This window comes from Guillardia theta, assembly GCF_000315625.1.
Source record: "Guillardia theta CCMP2712 unplaced genomic scaffold GUITHscaffold_52, whole genome shotgun sequence".
Taxonomy (NCBI): domain Eukaryota; class Cryptophyceae; order Pyrenomonadales; family Geminigeraceae; genus Guillardia; species Guillardia theta.
The window spans coordinates 138,883-161,747 of record NW_005434622.1 but is presented as its reverse complement, the minus strand read 5'-3'; the positions used below and the strand labels follow the sequence as shown (position 1 = coordinate 161,747).

The following is a 22,865-nucleotide window of genomic DNA, read 5'->3' as shown; positions in this document are numbered from 1 at the left end:
CTGATTGAGAGACACACGACGCTGCCGCCGTGCAGAGGATCGGGAAGCAGAAGCATCTTGACGTCCGCGATGCTGTTCATGATTCTGAAGCAGCCGACGAAGAGCAGGTGTACGCGATAAATGAGAAACAGGTTCCCAGGCGTCCTCTGCGGAAGAATTCCTTTCCAACGCACCAGATATTGCTCAGAAACTCGATGCATAAGATGGTTGAGAATACGAGCCACCTCTTAGCATCCAGGAGCTGCGGAGCCACAGGCTGCTGTACGGTAGTTAAGGTTTCTGCGGACGAAAGAACTTGGCATTGAAAATATCCTGATCCATGCGGAGAGAGCGTTGTCGAACAGCCCCGCGGTAGTTGTTGGCACTGTGACAGGATTCGGTCAGCTCTTTCGCGGTCTTGCACACAGATTGCGACAGCTCCTTGACCCCCTGTTGTTCAAGACAAGTCACCCGGAAGCTCTCGCCTTCGTAACGGCAAGATATCATCTCATCGTCCTCCGCAGCAGCACATCGATGTGCTGTCCGGCACTCGCGCTTGTGTAGCTCGCAGCCATGTAGGGATCATCTTCTTCAGCTCCTCCATACTCTCCTCGCCTTCCTCTGCACTTCTCTTGTACGTCTAAGTACTGGTTCGCCTTGGCGTAGATCTGCTGCCCCCCGAAGTCCATCACGTCAAACGTCAGCCCGTCAGCGTCCTCAGGCTTCCACTCGTGCAGGTCTATCCCGATCGTCCTCCTGTCTACCTCGATCTCGTCCGCCTTGTTCTTCTCTGACCTCAGAGCTCTCAGCACGCTCGTCTTGCCTTGCCTCTGCGTCACCTACCAGGATGAGGTTGATCTGCTTGTTGGCCTTGCTGTCTCACTTTAAGTGAGAGCAGCTGCCCCTTGCTGTCTCACTTTACGTGAGAGCAGCTGCCCCTCCGGTCGTTTCATCCTATCTGTCCGCACAGGCATGTTGAGCGCGCCATGTCTTGCTGTCGTAGCAGCTCCCCAGCCCCTCGCTCGACATGAGCTGCTTCACTTGCCAAGCTCGTCGACATCTGCACTGCTCCATACGGCTCTCTTGCAAGAAGTACTACCCACCCTCGGGGTGGGTGTTCTTGGTTCATCCCCCCTTATTATTGCAAAATAACCCGTAGTCTGAGTACCCTACCCTTCCCTTACAAGGATGCCACGACATCATCCATTTGTACTGTGCAAGAATTTTGTAGATTCATGACCACCTAGTATGAGAGGAGGAGCAGGAGCAGCAGGAAGAGCAGGAGGAGCAGGAGCATCAGGAGCATCAGGAGCGCTAGCAGCGCAGAAACGGTGCCAGGAGGAGCGGTAGTAGGAGGAGCAGAAACACGAGCAGCAAGAGCAGCAGGAGGAGAATTACGAGCGGTAGCAGAGGGATCAGGAGTAGGAGTAACAGGAGGAGCAGGAGCAGGAGCAGGAGCAGGAGCAGGAGAAATAACAGTAAGATATGTCCGCGATGAGGAAACGGGAAAAACAAAAGTGGTCAAGAGTTATGTACTTGACTGATTGTCCGATGAGGGAGCTATAAATGAGGACAGAAGTCGAACTGAAGAAGAGCCGAAGACCGCACGGCATGTTGGTTCAGACGATAGCCGCGATGGCGAAGGGGGGAGCAAGAGGATGATCGAGATCAGTTGCTAGAGATGTTCATTTCATGTACATGCTCAAAACCTCTGAGGCACATCTCGATCCGCCGAACATGACAACATCTCGCTCTTCTCTATCTTGAGACATGTTGATGTTTCAACATGGCATAACCCTTTCGCACGGAAGATAACTTTCATTCCAGGCTCATTGCAGCATGTTAGGAATGCAGGGAAGTACGTCTAAGCTGCTGCTCTGCATCGCCCTCGTCACCCTCGTGTCCTTGGCACACGCAGGTAAGCAGGGCCCATCTTTGTAGGAGATGTTAAGGTAGATATTGAGGTAGATGCTGATGTAGATGTTGAGGTAGATGTCGAGGTAGATGTCGAGGTAGATATTGAGGTTGTTGGCAGACGGTGGCGAAGCGCAAATGGAGGACGTGCACACAGCGTCGACGACCGAAGTCAAGGCAAGGGAGGATGGAGGTAACTGCTTGCTGACATATGGAGTCGTAGGATCCCGAAGCCATGCGCAGGCTGGCGAAGGAGGAAGCGGCGAAGCTTGTCGCTGAGATGCAAGCGCGAAGGAGGATGGTGATGAGGCTAGAGTGGGGGGGAGGGGGTTGGGGGGGGGGGGCTGAGAAGATTTGTGCAGGAGAAGGAAGAGAAATCAAAGCTAGAAGAGCTCAAGGTAGACATGTCCTCGAGTGCAATTGTGGGGCATCTGACACACGATATAAAGAATCAGGAAATGGAAGCAAAAAGGCAGCAAGAAGCAATGAACCAAGCTGAAATCGAAGATACAAAGAAGAAGCAGGCGCAGGAGGAGGAGCGGAAGCGCAAGCAGGCCGAGGAGGAGGAGGAGCGGAAGCGCAAGCAGGCCGAGGAGGAGGAGCGGAAGCGCAAGCAGGCCGAGGAGGAGGAGGAGCGGAAGCGCAAGCAGGCCGAGGAGGAGGAGCGGAAGCGCAAGCAGGCCGAGGAGGAGGAGGAGCGGAAGCGCAAGCAGGCGGCGGAGGAGGAGGAGCGGAAGCGCAAGCAGGCCGAGGAGGAGGAGCGGAAGCGCAAGCAGGCCGAGGAGGAGGAGCGGAAGCGCAAGCAGGCCGAGGAGGAGGAGACTTTGGAAAGGATGTCTAAGCTTGAGGAGCGGAAGCGCAAGCAGGAGGAGGAGAGCAAAAGACAGGAAGACGATCGGCTGTCGTTATTGCAGCAGCGGAAGGAGGGGGAGATAGCTGAAGAACAGCAGAATGTTGTCAAGGAGGACTCGCGCAGCAGAGAAGATGGGACGAAGAAGGCTGAGGAGGCTCCTTCTACTGCAGGTGAGATTCAGCTGGAGGTGCGCTACAAAGATCTTCTTATCTTGCCGTTGATGCAGCTGCCGAGCTCAACAACTTCCTCGCCAGCATCGGCATCCCCAAGGACAAGCGCATCGAAGTCTTGGAGCTGGGGGTGGAGAGCCTGCAGGACCTGAGATTCCTCGATGACGCCAGCCTGCAGTCCCTCAAGTACCTGTCCTCTCGCTTCGCTCCCGTCTCCTCACTCTCTCTCTTCCAGGTTCCCTCAGCATCAGATCGATGCCCTGCGGGTGAAGCGTGACGTTCTGGGCCCGCTCGTGGCCTCAGGGAGGAAGAAGCAGGAAGAGCAGGAGAGTCGCAGAGACGACAGCACAGACGAAGAGCAAGAGAAGGAGGGGGCTGAGAAAATGCCAGGTGCGGTGCAAAGGAGGATGGGGATGGAGGAGGGAGGAGGGAGAGAGGCAGGAAACTGATGACATGCATGCATGACAGTTGCGAAAGAGGCAGGAAAGAATCCATCAGTCGCGTTTCCGTCCTTTTCAGGGATCATTTCACGTCCTCGAATCGCCTTTATCAAAGACTTGTCCTCCAAGTTGCTGTCGACGGTGAGCTCAATGATCCACAAACTGACAAGTTTCTGGAAGACGATGAAGAAACAAGAGCTTTGAGGGCAGCAAATGTCTGGTGATGTTTTCAGTTGTTTATTAAATCAAAACAAAGGACATTGGGCAGTCAAATAGTTTGCAAGGAAGACAAGGGGGAGATGAGCCGACAAAATCTCCAGCCCAGAGAAAAAGACATGCAAGGAAATGGCTGACAACTCTGAGAGTCCTGAAGATCACAAGCTAGAATGAAGTTGGGCTGCGACTGAGACGACTGAAGAACGTGCCTGACGAGACCTTACTGCTGCTCGTCTTGTGCCTCGTGGTTGGACTCGTGGATCGTCTCTGGAAGGATCCGTTGGCTCCTCATGGGCTGGTTCCTCATCGGCGAAGAGGCCATCGCGCTCAGGTTCGGCATGGAGATGGAGCGATCCATTGCGCGGGACAGGCCGCCAGGAGCAGCGCTCGGCATGTCTTCCGTCTTCTTCTTGGCGTTCAGGATGCTCGATAAGCACTTGGATCCGTCTGAGATCACATCTACCCTCTTCATCCAAAAGCTGTCCGTGACCTTGCCATCGCCCAAGTTGGTACGGTGAGTGTTGGCGCGCTCAGCCAGGTAAGCTTGCTGCTCTTCCGTGAGGTTCGTGAGCGAGGGGAGAGAATGCGAGCGGAAGAGACTCATGCTGTGCTGCTGGTCCTGACCTGGAGCTACGTGGGAATAACCTGAGCCTGCCCTGAGCAATAGATCAACGGCGAATGGAGTCTGCTACCGAAAGAGGAAGCGACTATGGAGGGACTGGGAGTCCCCAAGTCGGGAGGAAGAGGAGGAGGGGCTGATGAGGTGATATGCAGGAGAACAGAGCAGGAAAGGAAGGGGAAGGAAAGAGGGCAGAATCAAAGAGGTGATCGCTGGAATAGGAGGATATACCCCTGGTTTTCTCACGAAATAACCAGGTAGGGTAGATTAAAAGCTTTTTGTTGGGTAGAGTTGAATAGGGGGGGTAGAAATAAGAGGTCATCAAAAGGTTCTTCGTAGGGTGTGTTGATCAATACCTAGAATGGGTGGGTACTCACTGATGAAACAAGGGGTATCCAAATTTGCGACTGTGGGTAGGGGTGTGGGTTCATGGAGGGTTTTGATGGTGGGGGTAGTATAATGGGGGTGGGGGTACAGTTGTAAAGATGCAACGGTTCGTATCTCACGCGTCAGCGCGAAGGTGACAGATCCAATATTTACGAATAAAATACTTTTAAATAAAGATTCTATAACAAATAAAAATATTATAACTTTAAATATAACTTATTGGTAGATTCTCTTTAGCCTAAATCTAGTAATCTTTCCAACTGGTACAAGCTGCGTGTTTGCTAGTACAAGAAATGAATGCTATATTTGTACGAACAGCTGTTATATTACCTCTCTGAAGAGTACCCGGATCAGGTACTCTTCCTATATATTATTTTAAGTCTCATGCTACTGTAAGATTTGAGTAATATATTTTAGTAAATGACATGGTACAACTACTCTACACTCTAGTCTGGTGGCAACGTCTGTTGATGGACCTCGTCAACGTCATGATACCCGATTAGTAAACCTGGCAGGCAGCTCGATGGCAGGGCTCGATGGCAGGGCTCGATGGCGGCACTAGCGACAGGTTGCGGTACGAGAATGGCAGAAACCTCAAACTCTGAGTCAGACACGTGAACTGGTGCAGAGGCTCAATGCTGGAATCATTTTGATTTCCACCGGAGTGGTTATCCAAGCGTTCACAAGGGGATAGCAATTGATCTGCTTGTCTGCTGTCAGCATGAATCAAGGCAAGAGGATGCAGATTGTGGTCTTGGTGTTCATTGCTATGGTCAACTGTGGGTGCGGGCAAACACAGATACAACCTGGAGCGTTTTGTAGGTAAGGGAGCGATAGGTGCTGTATTGATAACTAGTTTGATGTCCCTTTCGATGACAGGACCAAAGTCGACTCATCCACCGCAATTCTTGCCAAGAGTTTGATCTACTGTGACGACATCGGCGAGCGCTCTGTGGCCTGCGGGGGAAATGCGAACTTCACAGAGAATGTCGACAAGCCAATCCACACAACCCCAACAGGGTGGACCCTCTATGCCTTTTCCATGGAGCTGAACCCTTGCCAAGTTGTGACCGAGGTTGACGGTAGCAAGCTCCTCGGATCGTGAGCACGCCTCCTGCCGTTGCCTTCGCCTGCTGAGATCGCTTTCCAGCATGCACATCAAGATATCCTGGTCTCGAGGGACGTGGTTGGACGACTGGAATCAGGCGCAAAACTCAACGACGCCGCGTTACCTGGAGCTGGACGTTCCGATCTTCGAGGGGTCGATGATCATTGAGGCAAGTTGGTGCCTTCCCTGCTCTGCTGGAGCTGATGGGAACCGCAGGCTGATCCCAAGACAGCAGCCTACATTAGGATGCACGCATGGGCAGTAGAGAAGGGCTGCACGTGCGACAACGCCCTCTGTTCCCTCTGCTATTGCGACGCATGCTACTGCCTCAGCGACACAGCGTTTGAAATCGATCGCAAGGTTGCGATGACGATCTGAAACGCTGGACTGACATGTAGACTTCGTGCAGAAACATTGCACGGGCCTCCATCCTGATACGAACCCGCCAAACACTCAGATCTCAGAGGATGGTCGCAAACTGAAGTACTCAGACGAGTTCATCACAGGAAATGTAATGCAATCTTGCTTTGATCTGTCTACTCATCAGAAATCGCTGATGTGTACGACAGGTGGACATCTTAGTCGGATCGAAAGGTGAGCGGCAAGAGCAGCATGCTTTTGGTTGAAAAACCTCCTGTCACTGATCGCATGATTTCTCTCTTATGCAGATGTTATCCGCCTTTGCGAAGGCTGCAGGTGATTCTTACAAATCAAAGATATGTTTGAATCTCATCTCTTGTTTTTTCATAGAATACAGCTACTGCGAGATTTCTGCATTGGACGACTCGGCGGCGACCTGGCTTGCCCGCTCACGGCCTCGAGCTCACCTTTTCGAGATTCAAAGAACTTGTTCCTCTACATGTTGACAATGCTGTTGTCTACCTTGATCCTCGTTGTTTAAATTTTGTATCCTGGTACTTTGCTAAGAGACTGGCGATGCTACCGTCACAGGGGGCTGAGAGCCGTTGATGATCAGATTCACCTGGTACCGTAGTCTCATCATCAATCGCCGCGCCGGCTGCCGGGCCTGAGTGCCGATTGCGTCACGCTGATGACTATTTTTTTTCAAAAAAGATATCCCAGTGCAGTAGGTAGCCAAGGGAGTGCAGGAAGACAGGAAGGAACTTGAGGCAGGAAGGCGGCAGGAAGGAGGCAGGACGAAAGGATAGGATCCGTGGCTTGAGCCATCAAATGAGCTTGCTTGAACCTGGTGGGGTGCTGGGGAGTGAAGAGCCGCAAAAGAGCGAAAGGAAGAAGAAAGACTATCACTACTTCTGCCAGCACAACCGCAAAAAGATCTGGTGCAAGGAATGCAAGGGCTCGCAGATCTGTGCCCACAGCAGGCAGCGGCATCAGTGCATAGACTGTCGAGGGTCGGGGATCTGCACGCATATGCGCAGGAGGAGCCAGTGCCGAGATTGCGGTGGGTCTCAAATATGCTGGCACAAGAAGAGAAGAAGCCTGTGCAAAGAGTGCAAGGGGTCGCAGATTTGTGCTCATGGTAGGAGGCGACACCAGTGCAGGATGTGCCTCGGCAGCAGCAGCGAGACGAAGACGCTCGTACAGGTCGATGAAGTCGAGGGAGATGGCCAGACGGAGCAAGCCGCGCTCATCCTGCTACAGATCAAACGCCATGAAGAAAGTTAGCACCTGCTCTCTCCTCCTTGCTCCTCTCCTTCCTCTCCTTCTCCCCTTAGCCCCCTTTTCCCCTCCCCTCAAGCCAGTGGAATTCTTTGTTCATACACGGATGCGAGATGATTCATATGGGATGTTTTAATCTCATACCAGACGTTGTCAACAATAAGAGCAAGCATTAACAGAAAAATAAACAGAACCTTCAACAATATAAAATCACATCAGACAATCATGCCCAGTAGTAGCCAAGGCTCGACTCCCAGAACTCCCTGACCTGTCAAATAGCTCACGAAATTATTCAACAAGCTTTTTCATTCACCGGCGAGCTGTCTGCAGCTCCCAGCCTAGAGAGACAAGCTCCCACCGCAGCCTTCATGCTCATTAGGGGAGCGTACGAGAAGAAGTTGAACATCAGACCTTCGTTTCGTCGTCCAGAAGTTGTACACAGTGATACAGCTTGTTGTAGTTGTCTGTGTTTTCATCTCAGACTCTTACACTCTCCCACAGCTTCATGATCCTGACCTGGGCCCTCCAGGAAGTCCTTCACCATCCTCTCACTATCGCCAGGTCCTATATTCTCCTTGATCTCTTCCCCTTGGATGCCTCAGGAGCAGCAAGACATGATAAGCAACCTACCCAAGCACATGCTTGAGTTTGCGAAGGAAGCCAGTTGTGACATGTTCAGCCCATGCTCCTGTCATCTCGAGTCATGCAGGATCACTCAGCTGTTCTTGTGATGCACCTGCAGACAGTCTGCTCCTCCTCCCTCCATCCCCGTCAACCGCTGCATCAATGCGTGTTGCACGAAGTAGTAAACCTGCCATCAATGGTAAGATTGTACGAGAAGAGAAAACATGTACTCTTCACTTTGACATCCGCACTTTCATAATGCACGTGCACCTGAAATTGCGGGTCACAACAAGTTCAACCGCTCGACACTGAGAGTACCAGCGGTGAAGATGCATGCGGAGAAACAGCATTCGCCCAAAATCGAGCGATGGGCTGATCTCTGTCTATCTGTATCTTGGAAACACAGCCCTCAACCTGACATCACAGACGTGTTTCAGATGTCATTGCATACAACGAAATGAAAGCACAATTTGCTTCAAGGACGCGTTCATGGATTGAGTGCAAGAAATCAATCTGAGGTAGTTGCCTTCCATCATGTCAGCCTCTCATAGTGAAATCTTGTCGTCAAGAACCAGGGCTCTCGATATAGTCTCGCACCATCCGCTCCTGTTGATTTCTGTCACCAACCGAAGAGCCCTGTCCAAGGACTCACCGAAGGAGCAGCAAGGCCAGCCCGGATTCTCCTCCCTTGACGGAAACGTGAGCGATCGACTAGGAGGAGGAGCAAAGGTTACCGACACATTCACTCGCGTTGTGGAACTCGGCGTGCTGATGATCCGTCAGGTTGCTTTCCCCAATGCACCTGATCGTGTCCTCTGGCAGTGAAGTGATCCTCTTCGCCAGCGCCCAGTGCACGAAATCTAACATCTTTACGTCAACTCCTTCATGCCTGTCGCTCGTCTGCATCAAAAGAGAGCAGCAAGGTCATACAGTAAGAACCGCAGTCAAGATATCACTTCACCATCTCCGACAGCGACATTGTATGAGCAGTGTTACTGTGCAGATCGCCGGAAACTGCGCCTTGCATTCGCAACTCCCTGAGGATAGTCTCCTTGCGGATCCTCTGCTGCACAGCAACCTGACTTGTTTCTGCTCCAAGGACCTTCGAGATCATCTCATCAGAGTCTTGGATCGTAGAGAAGTCTACGTCTTTCTTCCATTTCAACTGTGGAAATTCCATAGGTCTGACATGATAGGTCGGAAAGAACAGAGGACGAAGTCTAGGTAGCCTCGATGATCTCTGCGCATCGAAGCTGATTGCTGCGCCGATCTGACGCTGAGCTGTCCTAGACTGCCACATGACTTGATCAGCCGAAAGGTATCCCGTGGTCGACCGCCATAGTGCCCCGGCCCTGCTGCTGATGCTAGAGAGAAGAGCAGAAGAGGTGGATATAGGAGTCCCGTCATGCCGGCTACTTGAGGTCCACACGAGCAGGACAAGCATGATCATCGCCATGCCTGCCGTCGCCTGTCGCCATCTCCTACTCCCTTCCTCCGCCATGCTTGTCAATCCATGCCAAATCGGGGACTATCCGTGGGACTATCCGTGGGACTATCCGTGGGACTATCCGTGGGACTATCCGTGGGACTATCCGTGGGACTATCCGTGGGACTATCCGTGGGACTATCCGTGAGACTATCCGTGGCCGCGCGTTGGGTGACTCGTGACACTGCCCGGCAGCCTGCCGATCTTCCGCGCACTGAGAGGGTGACGACTTCTAGTCGAATCCAAGCGTGCAGCCTGCTGCATCGGGCAACAATATTGTACTGTTAAACTAGTTTTACAGACGATTCTCTCACGCTTCTAACTTAAAATGGCAGATCGGCCTCTCCTCAAAAGGGTTCACATACATCATACAACAGCGTCCACAGACCCTTCGCTATCACCCTCATCTCTGACATGCAGGTCACAAGATGGAAGCAAGTCACTCTTTCTCACCTGCACTGATCGACGATCCCCTCGACTCTACTGTCGTCAAATGGTACAGCCGCTGTTGCTGTCGGAGCGCGAGCCTGCTGTTCGTGCTGATGACCCCCCGGCTCGTTCTGATGCCCCGCCGGCTCCTGGCTCTCATGAGGTTGTCCTAGACTTGCATTCTGATCCTGCTGACGTTGGTTTTGTTGGTGTTGCTGCAAAAGCACCAGGTAAGCGCTTGCTGTCGAGTTTTCCTACCAACAAAGAGATGTGACTCATAGATTGGAAACAACAGCTCCTACCCCCTCGCTGGCCATGCTGATGACGGAGCGTTTGCACAAGGGGCATTCTTGACTGAGAGCCGAACAGTCAATCGAGCAATTCAGTTCCTTCGCTCACCTCATCGAGAGCCACTGGTCGATGCAGTTCTTGTGAAAGACGTGTAGGCAAGGCAGCATGCGACAGTCTTCTCCGGTGAAGAAGTTGCCAAGGCATATCGAGCATGTCGGTCGGTTGTCCTCCTCGTCCTGGCCGTCTGTCTGACCTTCTGTCTGACCTTCTGCCTCGGATGATCGTGAAGCTGAGAAAGACGGGGGAAGCTTGTTCTCCTGCGAGGAGCAAGTCATGAGCATGTCACCATGATCAGCGAGTCAGCAGCTCCTCACATCGAACTTGAACGTAGGGAAGGTGTCAAGGAAGCGTTGAACTTGCTCCCGCGCCTGCGATCAACACACTCAACGTGAAGAGACTCGATCGTCAACTTCGTGGAGTACCACGAGGCCACCAGACTGATCGCCGTACTGGAAGAACATCAAGCGGGGCCGCCGGTTGGAAGCGGCTCGGATGCGGAGGATGAAGTGAATGCACAAGATCACGATGAGGAAGGTGCTGATCTGCAAGAGCTCGTGAGATTCGACTTCAACACCCGAGTCAAGATCTTACGGCGGCGCAGATGATGCCGACCAACCAGATGTTGTTGTTCTGAGGGCAGTTGGCAAATGCCCCCACACTCCACCCGACCGGACAAGCTCCAAGGCCAGCGTTGGGAGAGAAGTAGTCTCCTGGCATGCACCTGGGCGACTCAGCTGGCGGCAGACGTGGTCTCACTGAGAGTCTCACTGGCTACTGGACGAGCACCAGCCGCAGAAGTTGTCATTGACGCAGGAGCCGCACGAGGTGTGCTTGCACTGGGACGGGAAGAAGTGAGATGGGGGTGAGTCAGTCAGCTCTTTGAAGACTTACCTCGTATGTGCAGGTGACTTTCTCACAGGTGCAGTTCGTCGAGATCGTCGTGTCATTGTACGTGCAGCCCTTGCCTGCAAGGTTGCCCTGTCTCGACAAGTCAGGGGTGGTACGAGGTACAGCCGAGCTTGTAAGCACCTGACCCGGCACACACTTGTCCGAACACCACACGCAATGAGCATCATTTGTGCATCCCGCGCAGTTGAAGTATCCGGAACACTTTGCAGTCATATCTGCGAGTGAGAGACATGTTGTCCCAGTTTGCGAGACAACGTAGCCTTGAATGCATTTCCATTGGTCACATCTGATGACACTGTTCAGAGCAATCTTTTTGCACAAGATATTGCATCAAGAACAATGAATTACGTTGGACTATTATTGTCCCAATATGCGTACTGCGGCTTGTACGATCCCGCCCGTGATTGTTCACATCTGCAAAGGATTGTGATAATTGTCGGTTGTCAACAAGTGTTTGGCACTGACGTCACACATTTATCTCCCTGTCAAATCGCAAACAATCATTTTCGGCGTAAGAAGCACAGAAATGATTACAAAGTAGTATGGCTGACAGCTCCAAGTACATCCATCGGTTGACCAGACGTAACTCCCCTGCTATCAGCGTCAAAGCGCAGAAGGTCATGCACTTGATATCCTTACATTTGGTGGACTTCGAAATTTTGATGAGGGGCAGCAGATTCCGGTCTCGGGGTTGTAAGTATATCCAACACTGTTCAAATCGTGTTCAGATGATTCACTTCCAAGAGAACCTCAACCTGCACGAGACAGAAGCACCGGAAATGAACCGCGTGGGTTGCTGAGCGAGAGTTACCTGCCCGTGCAGAAACTGATCATGATTTGAATGCTCGAGACATAACAAGTTCGCAACCTGCACGCTATATCCGTTTGAAGATAACGCGCTCTCAATGGCTCTGCTTGCGTAATTGTCGATCTGACTTAAGAGGAAGCTGCTTATCGTAGGATCGACGTTTTGATAGATCACGCTTAAGGAGACGGAATCGGCAGTTGAACGCCTGGTTTGAGCTGCTTGTGTTGCGCTTGCTACAACGGGAACAATTTTTGGGTTGATGATAGCTTTGAGGAGAGGTCAGTGTCTGATGTGTAAGGAACAGAAGAATACCTCCTAATGCAGCAAGGGTACTTTTCACGACAGACGCAGCGAAGAAGCTCTGTAAGCTTATTCCCTTGATCATGAAAAAACCCTTGATTGAAACGGTACAGGCCGACGGGGCAGAGCTAAATCCAACGCTGCTACACCAACCTGACGCTTTGCTGAAAGCAGCAGAGCAAGTTTGGCATGGAGATTCAATCCCGAAAGATGCAAGGTATTGTTCACATGTGCATGAACACAGTGAGCAAGTACTTGTCTCTCCTATACGATTTTTCGGGAACAACCCCACATTGCAAATCCAGTCACAACTCGTTGTGCTAAATTTACCAGCATTGAATGGGAAACTCAGATTCTGACAGCAAAGTTTCGCCGGGGCATTCTTGAGGTAGCCATCAGCACACTGCCAAGCATTTGTCGAGCAGATGGCACCTTGCTGCTCCAGTGTGGTTGAGTTGACCCAATACGCGAGGCTAGGTAGCTGCCAGGAATTGAAAGCTGCATAGGTCGGACAATTGAGACATTGAAATTCTTCAGATTGGATAGAGGAAGAGTTAAAGACTTGCATAAACGCAGGCTCACATATCCATTTGCAGGTCAACGACGACCAGAGCATGTGCGCAGATCGTGGGAAGGGAATCCCACAGTAGAAGCATTGCTTCCTGGTAGGATCCCACCTGTACCCGGGCTCACAATCCAAGTTGCACGTGGCTGGGCTGGAAAGATTCGCTACGGCGTTGGGAGTCGACTTCAGGCAGCATCCAGGAGGCGTAGCCACCAGCGACTTGCTGAAAGTGTCATTCTTGCACTGCCAATCATCAACGCGACAAGTCTTGGAATACACTGGATACTCCCCGTACAGTGGAGGAACCCATCCGACCTTTTGTGAATACTCCTGGCAGGTGTAACATGCACCGAGAGTCTCTTTGCCATGATAGCAAACAGTATCATTGCAGAAGCATTCGAAGTCGCAATCCAACAACCATCTGAATGTTCCCTCCGTCATGTTGGTATTGCACTGGAGACATGAAGCCAGCTCGTTGCTCCATCGATACCCATACTCGCAAGAGACGCCGCAGGGAGCATAGCTCTGGTTCACTACGGAATGGTTGACGGCGTTCGGACAGCAGTAGCGGCTTGTGTTGCTGCGGCTGTAACCTGCCGTGCACATCCACGAGTCACTGGTGCAGACGGCAGTAGAAGCCTGCCAGAGGCCATGGGCGGGCAAAGTCGCATCGCTGAAATTGCTCATGTAGACGTCACATGGTACGCAGGTGGGCGGCGAAGTCGGAGCGATAAAGAAGGTTTGGTCGCAAGCGAATTCACAAAGAGAAGTTATGGTGACTGACTGGCTCGGAGAGGAGTAGCGATCATTCACAGTGAGCCAGTGAGAATTGTTTGGTTTTGAAACATTACATGCCAAACAATTTTGATCTGACTGACATGAGTATCCAGGGAGCGGAACATACTTGCATTCGTTGAAGCGATCCAGCCATTCCGCATTGGCAGGGGGTTGCTGACCTAGAGCAGCCTTGTACTGCGAGCACAAGGTACAGTTCGTTTCAATCCCACTTTGATTGACTCTGAAGTAGGTGGCCTTGCACCGCCATGAGCAGGTTCCGGGTATCCACTCCACGTGTAGCAGTCGGTCAAACTGATCAGTGTTCGGACAAGCAAGGCAAGTATCGTTCGTCTTCTGAAACCCCATGTCGCATTTCCAAGTGCAGGTTGCCTGCTGGTCAATCCAAGAGGAATTGAGAGGCTTTGTATGCCCTGCACTGAGAGCGTACTGCGAGCATGGCAAGCACCGATCTCCAAAGTACCCAGCATTACATTCACACGAGGGGCTGCAGCCTGGGGAACAAGAAGCATGTTGAGGTATTGAGACGTTACACGGGACACAACGCGACACCCCGCCGTCGGACGTTTGACCTGTAGAGCAGGGAGTGCAAGAAGAGGAGGAAGCAGCCACATAACCTGGCGAGCAGTAGGTGAAAACATACAGCAACCCTGAGATATCTGGGGTGCTGTAGTAAGGAACTCCAACAAAGATGGACTGCCTGTTGATGGCAACTGAGTAGCCGAATTGATCTCCTGGAAACACAGTGCCGCTGACCGGGGCCAAGGAGTTTCGAACCTCGCACAGGTACGGAGAATGTCTTAGTGCAAGGACATAAGCCATGTTCTCTCCAGGAGCACCGATAACAGCAAAAGTAAGGTTTCCGTACGAGATTTGCGCGATTGAGAACCCAAACAGACTGCCGATGTTCGAGTCTGTAATCTCACAGAATTTCGAGACGTTTGTCGATCCATCCACTCTATACACTGCAACCATCCCACTGGTACAGGACGTTGCAGGAGCTCCAACGATGAGAAAGTTGCTGCTTATTGACATCTGTTGACCAAAGTTTTGATCCGGATTTCCGTAAAAGGTGTTAAACAAAGTCCAACCAGTGAACGGGCTGTAAGGATCTGCGGACAAATCAGCTCCACTCGCTTTCAGCACTCGCACGTAGTTGTTCCCGGGGCAACCGATAGCAAGAAAGTTCTCAGAGAGGGCGACAGACGTCCCGAAGGTAGGGTCCGAGCTTGTCATGACGTCTGTGGAATATCCACAACCTCCGAGACAAGACATGGAGTACGATCCTTGGGAGCTCTTAGCTGCTGATACCTGGACATAGCGCCGTCCCGTCGGCGTGGTACCGCTGTATGCTATCGCTGACCTCCACAGGGACATGGGATTCCCTGCTGTGCACTGAACCTTGGAGCAGGGGCTGTACAACGCAACATCGTTCCACACGTACTGACCGAGGACGTAACACTTGATTTGACTTTTAAGTGAGAAGCAAACCATTTCTGATGAGACCACAGTGGTCGGGGGATCCAGGGCAGCAAAGGAGTAGTAATAGAGACTGTTTTGTGGTACATAGAACTGACTGCCATAATTGCCATAGAAGCTGTATATTGCTTGACCGCCAAACGACAATGAAATGATGTCACCCGACATGGACACATTCAATCCAAGGTTTGAACCTGAAGCAAACAAGAGTCAATCTCCAACAGCTCATGCATATGCAAATGACAAACCTGAGTTTGACTGTATAGCAGTTCGTGACAGTATTAAGTTTGCAGCACTCTGAATGTTGATCCGCTTCACATCTCGTATCATGAAGTGATGTTTCTCTGCGGATGTTACAATGCCCTTGGATGTGACTCTTGTAACATCATATTCAAGGAATCTAGAAAAGATGGTTTCTTGATTGTGTTGTAAGGGAATCAAATGCAAGTCAGCAAGCGCTCCAAAACATCCATCCAAGTTGAGAAACAAGAGATGGAGCAGCACAAAGATGGGAATCATCATTGCGCGTGCCATGGGAGGATGTCACAGTGGTTAGCGCCCTCCTCCTCTACCCCTCCCTCACCCTCCTACTCCCGCAGCTCATGGCAGCAAAGCGGCAAGACAAACCTCCTGATCACAACTTGTGTCCCCATGTCTTCCACCGGTACTAAAGCCTGTAAAAAGAGGGGTCCCTTTATCCATTTGAACTGCGGACCTACTTCACCCACATCCCCCTCAATCCCCGTGCCACCCGGGCTGGCCCCAGAGCTGGCCCTGAGGCTGGCCCTGAGCCAAAAAAGAAACTTAGGTTTAGGGTAAATTACCTACTACCAACCTACTGCGATTTTTGAACTAAATCGCCAGGATATCTCTATGAGGGGCAAAAAACTGAGGGGCTTGAGGGGAATGGCGAGCATTGGACGGGACGAAGCGAAAAGATGCGGAACTGAAGCGGGGGAGGCAGGACAGAGAGGGAAGGGAAGGAGTTCATAGCAGGGAGAAAAAGGATCTCGTCGAGTGACAAGACAAGTGAGCTTACAACGAGGAGAGGGGGTTCGCAAGAGGATACAGGTCTGATCAAGAGCTACCTACAACCTGAGGTTGCAAGCGTTCGAGAGCATGGCAACCCTTCAACCATCGTATAAGCTTTCTATCGGGTCCCCTGTTCTCCCAAGGTTGGCGGCTGTTGGTAAATTTGATGGCAAGAATCCAGCGTTAGCATGCGGTACTACGGGACATCGAGTCGTTATTTTCAGCCCTCATACACATGCTGAAGACAAACGCGTGGAGAGAAGGTTCCTCAACATCAACAGGCAATTGAAGTCGATAACGACCTCCAAACTCATACCGGACAATTCCTGTGACATCTTATTGGTGGGATCGCCATCACATGTATTGGCCTATGATGTAGAAGAAAACAAGGATGTTTTCCTCAAGTTAGTCCAAAACCTGTCTCTGCCACATCTCGCCTCTTGCTGAATCCGTTCCATGCAGGGAAGTTCCCAATGGTGTAAGCTCTTTGTGCTCAGCAAACATCAAGAGCGTTGAAGAAAAGCTGTGCTTCATCGGGGGCAACTGTTCGATTGAAGGATACAATCACGAGGTGTGATGGAGGGCGAGGGGAGATGGACGGGTCTGAGCTGATTCCGAACAGGGCGAGGAGAAGTATTGGACTGTAGCAGGTGACTGGGTCGGAGCCTTGGAGGTTTTACGTGCTGTGCCATGGTTGAAGATTGATTCCCCTCCAAGGTGTGTGATATCAACGGGGACGGAAAGAACGAGATCATCTCAGGAAGTGATGACAATGAAATACGAGTTTTTTTGGATGATGGAGAAGTCATGCTTGAAAGCAAACAGACAGACAAGGTACAAAGTGCCTGTTATCACCGGTCATGTATGATTGGAACTCAGGTCACCGCGCTGTGCTACATCTCAGATCGGAGGTTTGCGTTTGGGTTAGCGAATGGGACAGTTGGAGTCTACGAATGGAGCCAGGGAGACATGACCTTGAAGTGGAGGGTAAAGTCGAAACATAAGGTACCTCTCACTGTTTGGACCATGTTCAGTGTGACTTGCCATCGAAGATTGTTGCGCTAAATGTCTTCGATATCAATGGGGACGGGGCCCAGGAGGTTATTATTGGGTAGGTCCTACATGTTGTTCAAGCGATCTTGACACATGATCTCTCTGAACTTACTCATGAGTAGATGGGAGAACGGGAAATTGGAAGCTCGCAAGAGTTCAAACGGAGAGGTGATTGCCAAAGACAACTTTCAGGACGGAATCGCCGCAGTGCTCAAAGCTGATCTTCGCCTGGATGGGCGAATGCAGGTACTTGCATGCATGTCTTGACCATTTCATGTTGATGGTTGAGAGAATAGATCATTGCAATCTCAACAGACGGAGAGATAAGGGGATACTTGCAGAGTACAGGCGTCGTGCGAACAGAAGAAGCGGTTTTAGAAGAAGAAGAAAGACTTGTAAGCAACTATCATGATGGTTTGCCTCTCTTTAACGACCACTGATCACATTTGAAAGCTCGCCGAGCTGAACCAGACGAAACAAGAGCTGCTCTGCGAAGTTCGCAACTATGAGGACAACTTCAGACATCTGCAGACTGGCCGCATGAAACAAGGCGAGGGGCAGCTGATAATGATTCCTATTGACACAGACATCAACTGTGAGTGGCAGGTGAGTCCAGAGTTTCAATCCCTTGCTGTGATCAATTGTGCCAAGGTTGACAAAACGAACAATCGGCTCTGCCTGCAAGTCTCAACAAACAATTCTTGCGTAGTTCGAGGAGTGATCATACTTGCAGACCAGGTTTTGTTCTGGTATCGCATCAGATTCCGTTATCACTGACTCGCTTCGCAGCTTTTTGAAGGAGAATCTCACTTCGTTTGTCCGAAAGAGCAAGCTCCCTCTATCTCAGTTCCCCTCTCCCCGAAGGAGGACATTGCTGCCGAACTTGCTCTCAAAGTCTTCGTTGGCCTGAGGAACAGCAGCGTGTGAGTTTCAACCTCTTCCTCTCGCTTTCTTGATCTCGGCTCAGGTATTATCTCAAGGAGCTCGACTACAAACTTCCTCGATTCAGCATGTACGTTCCGCTGACCGCCGACCAAGAAACTCCCAAAGACTCGCCGCAAGGCCACGTCACCTTCAACGGAGGGCCGAACGCCACCAAGGTCAATAGGCTGTGATTGAAACGAACTTGCCTGAGCTCCATCGCTGGTGAGCAGATCGAGAGCTGGCTGGACTCCAGCTTCAACGTTCAGTTTGAGAAGCTCAAGGGCGACAAGTTGACGTTCAGCTTCCGATCTCTCAGGGACGACTCGCTGCTCATGATCTGCGTCAACAAGCAGGAGGTGCGCCCGGCCTGTTGCCCCACCTGTCGGTCGACTGAAGAGCCCGCAGATCAAGATCCGAACGGACAGCATGCAGCTCGCAGGCAGGACTTGCCGTCTCAGTGCATCTTGGTCTGACTTGTCGCCCGCAGGAGATCTCGTGCAGGATTTCTCTGAGTTTGCAAACCTGGCCGAGTTGGAATCGACTGCGCACTTCCCCCAGGTGATGGTCGGCCATCCTCACTGGCCTTGACCGACTGGGCAGGAGATGGAGTCGTTCAAGGACATCGTTCAGGTGGTGGAGAGGCACAACGAGACGAGGCTCTCGCTTGCTGCGGAGTCGGCGGAGCTCAGCGGCAGGGTGAAAGAGCTCGTGGTCCGAGCTGAGGACTGCCGGTAGTATGCGAGGGTGGCGATGAGGGGGAGTGAGAGTGTCGCAGGCTGCTTGGAAACTTCACGGAGATGAAGAAGAAGTACAGGCAGCTGATGGACCAGAACAACGAGCTGGTGATCGAGCACATGAAGAGATACAACAACCAACAGGAGCTGCTCGACGGCCTCAAGAAGGTCAACCAGGTTCATGCTCCAATGTCAGCTCGAGCGGGCGTGTCCTCATGCTTCTGCAGATGATCCAGAAGGCTGCAAGGCTTCGCGTAGGGTCGAGCAAGATGGCAGTGATATCTGCATGCAGGGAGGCTATCAAGAAGAACCAGCTGCACATCCTTTCCCAGATCATCGAATCAGGGAAGCAGTAACGTGTTTACTTGTCCTCTCCTCCCCTCCTCCTCCTCCTTTTCTCCCTCTCCCACCTCCTCTTCCTTCAGTAGTTCAACAAAGTTTTATTCTTGACGCTTCGTCTGCCTCACCTGGGGAACTCGTGAAAGACGATCTTCCTTGTCAGCACCTGCTCTGCCCAGAAGTTGGTGAAAGTTGGAAGCTGTACAGCCTTGCCGGTTTGCTGCTCCGGGAGAGCGAAACTGGAGGAGGATTGTTTGATCTTCGCCTTGACGGACCTGATGCAAGTCACTCTCACTTCATCAGGGACTCTGTAGCATCCTTGCGCTGCCATCCTCTCCAATATCTGCTCTTCGCTGCTCTCTCCCTGTCGCTCGACCTCCTGGCGGCAGGCGGAGGTGAAGAAGGAAGTAACTTTCAAGTGAGGCAAGGTCGACTCTTGTGCAGCAGGAGAGGACTTGTCAGGAGGATCCTCTAGTGAAGTTTTGTTGTCACCCTTCCTCTTCTTCAGCTTCAGCTTCTCCATCCTCGACTTGTTCTTTTCGACCTTGTAATCCTTCCCCTCGAAGACTCCACCTGCTTCAGAGAGAGAGACCCCAGACCTCTCATCCTTTCTCGCTCTTCCCTCCTTCTCAGCATTCAGGCTAGAAGGCCTAATCTCACTCAGTTCTCTCCGGGCGCTTGACTGCTCAGTTGACTTCTCTTCGTTCCCATCCCTTTGCTCGGCAGGAGTCTGTCGCTTAGCCTGCCCTCCCTCCTCGCTCTTCCGATCCTCCTTTGCCGCGCACCATTCCACGTGCATCGTGACCTCCCTTTCGGCATGAAAGCCATGGCCACAGATCGGGCACGAGAAGGCAAGGTCTGCCCTGGCAAAGGCACTTTCCGATCTACCGCTGCTCCTTCTATTCCTCAAGGCCTTTGATCTGGTCTTCCCCTGCTCGCCCTCTTCGTTCCTCTCCCTGTCCCTCATGCTCTTGCCATCGCGCGACTCTCTCCCCCTCCCACTTCCTCCCTCCCTCCCCTCGCCCTCCCCCATGCTCTCCTCCGAGTCAATCACTATCACGTCGTCCCCCGCCATTGTGCCCTTCCCGTGTCCCTCATCCCCGCTCACACTTTTGAATCCTCATCCCCACACATACCCCTACTGGTCAAGGGTCGCCATGCTCGATCGGCTCCTGGGCTTCGGGTCGCTGTGGATCCCTGGCGGAGTATGCGAGGGCATGAGAGGGTGGGGGACTCCAAAGGTGGAGGACACAGACTATGCCGAGCACCCGGAGTGCCGGCTGAACCCTCTCAGCAATGAGGCCGGGACGTTCGCTCCAGCTCCTTGAAGGAGGAACGCGTTGTACACATATGTGAGGGGAGAGGGAGAGGCGGTTGGTGAGTAGAGTTTGGAGTACAAGTATGTTACATTATCACTCTCGATGTCACAAGGATACAGTGTCAAGCTCTGACGCTTCGAACGGGGAACAAGCATCTCCCTCCTCCGCAATCTCTTCCAGCACGGCGCTCTCATCCATGGCGAACATCACTCGCTTCTCACATGCTCTGTCCTCTTGCCTGTGTGATCAAATGAAAAGAGGGAAAGAAATCGCTCGTGCTCACTTGGTCGAGGTTTGCCCACCCGTGGATGGTTCCAGTCCTTCCACGCGCTCCACACCGGGGCTGTAGTGCGAGTGAGGGGAAGGATGAAGCGAAAGACAAGGAGATGACCGAGACGACTTGAGCACTCCCTTGGGTGCTTGTCGCTTGGCTCCTTGCGTTAAGTCTGCCACCACAGCTGCTGTCTCCTCCTCCTCCCCTTGCTCTCGCATCAGGCACACCTGAGGCAGTCTAAATCTTCTTTCCCTTGCACATACCCTCCTCCTCCTCTCCTCCCAACCTTCTCATAGGGATCCGGCGACAGAGAGAGCCTGCTGCGGATCACGTTGGTCTTGCTGACCCGATGCTCATGCATCGCCTTCTCCTCCTCTGTCTCATCGCGTGAGGAGATGAGATCTTCCATGTCCTGGAACATTTGTCATTCTGTCTCTTCATCCTGTCTCCTCATCCTGTCTCCTCGTCCTTCTCGTCCTCCTCGTCCTCCTCGTCCTCCTCGTTCTCCTCCACCACCTCCTCGTCCTCCTCAACCTTTTCTAGGAGGCTCATGAGCCTCTTAAAGAGCTCAATGCGCTGCTGCCTTGCCTTCAGCTCCTTGAACGCCAACCTGCGAAATGGTTGAGGAAGGCAACAGTACAGCTTGCTGATGGGGCAGAGCAACACGAGAGAGGGAGGGGATGTGAGGGAGGGGGGAAGAGAAACAGATGGGTAGCAGAAGTATTGGAGAATCGAAGCTGAATGTCATTGACCTCATCTCGTCGAAGACTTTCGCTCGATCTCTGTGCGTCCTTTCTCTGTACTCAAAATGCTGGAGCCAGTCCGTCATACTTCGAGCGAGGATAAGGCAAGTGGACTTGAAGCACGAGGACGATGAAGCAAGAGGACGATGAAGCAAGAGGACAAAGGAAGAGGACAAAGGAAGAGGACAAAGGAAGAGGACAAAGGAAGAGGACAAAGGAGAGTATCGAACCTCTTTCTCCAGCCGGAACTTGATGGCTTCAAGGTTGGAACACTCGGCTTGGAGAGACTTGCATATGCGTTAGGAAAGCACTCAACCGGATTCAGCTCCCCACCTCAACTCGAAGCTTCAACTCCTTCACCTCAGCCTCCGTCTCCTCCTTCTGTGCCGCCTACTTGCAGAGCTCACAACTCCAAACAATCCCAGGACACTCCAGCAAGAGCACTCATCTCACCTCCCATGTGTCGCTAGGATCGGATCTTGATGCTTCCTCGCCTCCTTCCGCCTTCGCAGGGAGCTCGTTCCTCGTGAGGGCTTCTCTCTTGGACGCTTCTGCGAGTCTCAGGATCAGGAGCGATAATCATCATCCTTCACAGCGATACCCTCTTGCAGCTCGCAGCTCAGCTGGACAATCCTCTCTTCGAGCTGTGAGATCTGCAACCTCGTCAGCTGGGATCCAGCCGAAGAAGTCTCGTCCTGGCAACCTGAGCATGCTTGGAGCGAACAGACGCAACTAGGTCATCTGCTCGAGCTTCACATTGTTGGACTTGGTACTACGTCGCCGGCGTCAGAGGAGGAGCAACACGAAGAGGAGGAGCAACCTGCAGCTCCTGCTCCTTGCGTCTTGAGGTGATGAGCATATCCTCAAGCTGCCTCCTCGTCATTGGATGAGTGAAGGAGGAGGAGCGGAACCTGGTGCTTCTCCCTCGCACTCATCTCGATGCTCTTCTCGTTGGCGGAGCGCAGGATCTCCAGCTGGTCAAGAAAACTTCAGCACTGTAGGGCAGAGGATGGAGATGAGAAGAGAACAGGACCGGGAGGGGGGGGGGAAGGGGGGGGGGGGGGTGGAGGAAAGGAGGAGGAGAGAGAGAGAGGACGAGAGCGGAAGGAGAGGGCAAAACCTCTTCTCTCAGCCGCTGAATCTCTTCGTCCTTCATTCTTGTACATCAACTGCATGGTCTGTAACAAGTTCAAAAATGGCTCGGAGACAACATCTCGGCCAAACCTGGGAACTCTGCCTTAACATTTAAACTCTTCGGGCTTTCTGTGGCTCTGGGGGCAACGAGTGAGCAGAACCAGCTTTCTTATCTCCCGGTACTGTGTCCCTCCGCACCTGCACTTCTGCCACTTTGTGAACTTCTCTTGCATCCCGGGG

The 22,865-nt window shown here is 52.2% G+C and overlaps 11 protein-coding genes across 11 annotated transcripts; 4 read left to right on the top strand and 7 right to left on the bottom strand.

The window, feature by feature from the left end:
* Positions 1-270: 270 nt before the first annotated feature.
* GUITHDRAFT_111456 (hypothetical protein) lies at positions 271-1,039 on the bottom strand (the record flags this gene model as incomplete). Its single annotated transcript, XM_005829407.1, has 4 exons — positions 271-429; positions 510-769; positions 819-853; positions 948-1,039. The coding sequence occupies 4 exons, from the start codon at positions 1,037-1,039 to the stop codon at positions 271-273; spliced, it is 546 nt and encodes a 181-aa protein (XP_005829464.1).
* A 779-nt stretch (positions 1,040-1,818) lies between these two features.
* GUITHDRAFT_111455 (hypothetical protein) lies at positions 1,819-3,560 on the top strand (the record flags this gene model as incomplete). Its single annotated transcript, XM_005829406.1, has 9 exons — positions 1,819-1,897; positions 1,972-2,003; positions 2,117-2,194; positions 2,256-2,291; positions 2,343-2,916; positions 2,973-3,102; positions 3,152-3,306; positions 3,385-3,497; positions 3,537-3,560. 9 exons carry the CDS (start codon positions 1,819-1,821, stop codon positions 3,558-3,560), a joined length of 1,221 nt encoding a protein of 406 aa, XP_005829463.1.
* Positions 3,561-3,607: 47 nt separating this feature from the next.
* Positions 3,608-4,415, bottom strand: GUITHDRAFT_153537 (hypothetical protein). The gene has a single exon (XM_005829405.1). It carries the CDS (start codon positions 4,174-4,176, stop codon positions 3,793-3,795), a length of 384 nt encoding a protein of 127 aa, XP_005829462.1. The 5' UTR covers positions 4,177-4,415; the 3' UTR covers positions 3,608-3,792.
* Positions 4,416-5,114: 699 nt separating this feature from the next.
* Positions 5,115-6,587, top strand: GUITHDRAFT_141162 (hypothetical protein; the record flags this gene model as incomplete). The annotated part of the gene is made up of 9 exons (XM_005829404.1): positions 5,115-5,152; positions 5,299-5,400; positions 5,458-5,679; positions 5,729-5,822; positions 5,903-6,046; positions 6,096-6,197; positions 6,256-6,280; positions 6,355-6,382; positions 6,437-6,587. The coding sequence occupies 9 exons, from the start codon at positions 5,115-5,117 to the stop codon at positions 6,585-6,587; spliced, it is 906 nt and encodes a 301-aa protein (XP_005829461.1).
* A 374-nt stretch (positions 6,588-6,961) lies between these two features.
* On the top strand, positions 6,962-7,231 carry GUITHDRAFT_58551 (hypothetical protein; the record flags this gene model as incomplete). The annotated part of the gene is made up of 1 exon (XM_005829403.1): positions 6,962-7,231. A coding segment is annotated over one exon (270 nt), but the record flags the coding sequence as incomplete, so codon positions are not given.
* Positions 7,232-7,550: 319 nt separating this feature from the next.
* Positions 7,551-9,251, bottom strand: GUITHDRAFT_111452 (hypothetical protein; the record flags this gene model as incomplete). Its single annotated transcript, XM_005829402.1, has 13 exons — positions 7,551-7,595; positions 7,641-7,691; positions 7,739-7,791; positions 7,844-7,915; positions 7,958-8,015; positions 8,064-8,138; positions 8,189-8,221; positions 8,270-8,365; positions 8,419-8,477; positions 8,524-8,557; positions 8,604-8,638; positions 8,686-8,851; positions 8,913-9,251. The coding sequence occupies 13 exons, from the start codon at positions 9,249-9,251 to the stop codon at positions 7,551-7,553; spliced, it is 1,116 nt and encodes a 371-aa protein (XP_005829459.1).
* Positions 9,252-9,698: 447 nt separating this feature from the next.
* On the bottom strand, positions 9,699-11,012 carry GUITHDRAFT_153536 (hypothetical protein). Its single transcript, XM_005829401.1, has 8 exons — positions 10,986-11,012; positions 10,809-10,938; positions 10,640-10,759; positions 10,532-10,585; positions 10,266-10,474; positions 10,169-10,220; positions 9,891-10,120; positions 9,699-9,846 (listed from the first exon to the last, which is right to left on the bottom strand). Exons 2-8 carry the CDS (start codon positions 10,932-10,934, stop codon positions 9,804-9,806), a joined length of 834 nt encoding a protein of 277 aa, XP_005829458.1. The 5' UTR covers positions 10,935-10,938; positions 10,986-11,012; the 3' UTR covers positions 9,699-9,803.
* A 1,446-nt stretch (positions 11,013-12,458) lies between these two features.
* Positions 12,459-15,595, bottom strand: GUITHDRAFT_111450 (hypothetical protein; the record flags this gene model as incomplete). Its single annotated transcript, XM_005829400.1, has 4 exons — positions 12,459-12,498; positions 12,565-12,616; positions 12,667-15,267; positions 15,322-15,595. The coding sequence occupies 4 exons, from the start codon at positions 15,593-15,595 to the stop codon at positions 12,459-12,461; spliced, it is 2,967 nt and encodes a 988-aa protein (XP_005829457.1).
* A 597-nt stretch (positions 15,596-16,192) lies between these two features.
* Positions 16,193-19,172, top strand: GUITHDRAFT_164098 (hypothetical protein; the record flags this gene model as incomplete). Its single annotated transcript, XM_005829399.1, has 17 exons — positions 16,193-16,509; positions 16,568-16,676; positions 16,728-16,778; positions 16,823-16,939; positions 16,985-17,110; positions 17,158-17,216; positions 17,281-17,404; positions 17,455-17,553; positions 17,612-17,764; positions 17,810-17,896; positions 17,948-18,081; positions 18,126-18,258; positions 18,313-18,438; positions 18,488-18,640; positions 18,683-18,813; positions 18,858-18,993; positions 19,044-19,172. The coding sequence occupies 17 exons, from the start codon at positions 16,193-16,195 to the stop codon at positions 19,170-19,172; spliced, it is 2,184 nt and encodes a 727-aa protein (XP_005829456.1).
* Positions 19,173-19,279: 107 nt separating this feature from the next.
* On the bottom strand, positions 19,280-20,230 carry GUITHDRAFT_111448 (hypothetical protein; the record flags this gene model as incomplete). Its single annotated transcript, XM_005829398.1, has 1 exon — positions 19,280-20,230. The coding sequence occupies one exon, from the start codon at positions 20,228-20,230 to the stop codon at positions 19,280-19,282; it is 951 nt and encodes a 316-aa protein (XP_005829455.1).
* Positions 20,231-20,579: 349 nt separating this feature from the next.
* GUITHDRAFT_111447 (hypothetical protein) lies at positions 20,580-22,647 on the bottom strand (the record flags this gene model as incomplete). The annotated part of the gene is made up of 14 exons (XM_005829397.1): positions 20,580-20,712; positions 20,758-20,817; positions 20,866-20,975; positions 21,035-21,160; positions 21,283-21,358; positions 21,501-21,559; positions 21,722-21,778; positions 21,825-21,881; positions 21,945-22,042; positions 22,093-22,144; positions 22,195-22,263; positions 22,312-22,359; positions 22,403-22,465; positions 22,612-22,647. The coding sequence occupies 14 exons, from the start codon at positions 22,645-22,647 to the stop codon at positions 20,580-20,582; spliced, it is 1,044 nt and encodes a 347-aa protein (XP_005829454.1).
* Positions 22,648-22,865: the final 218 nt, after the last annotated feature.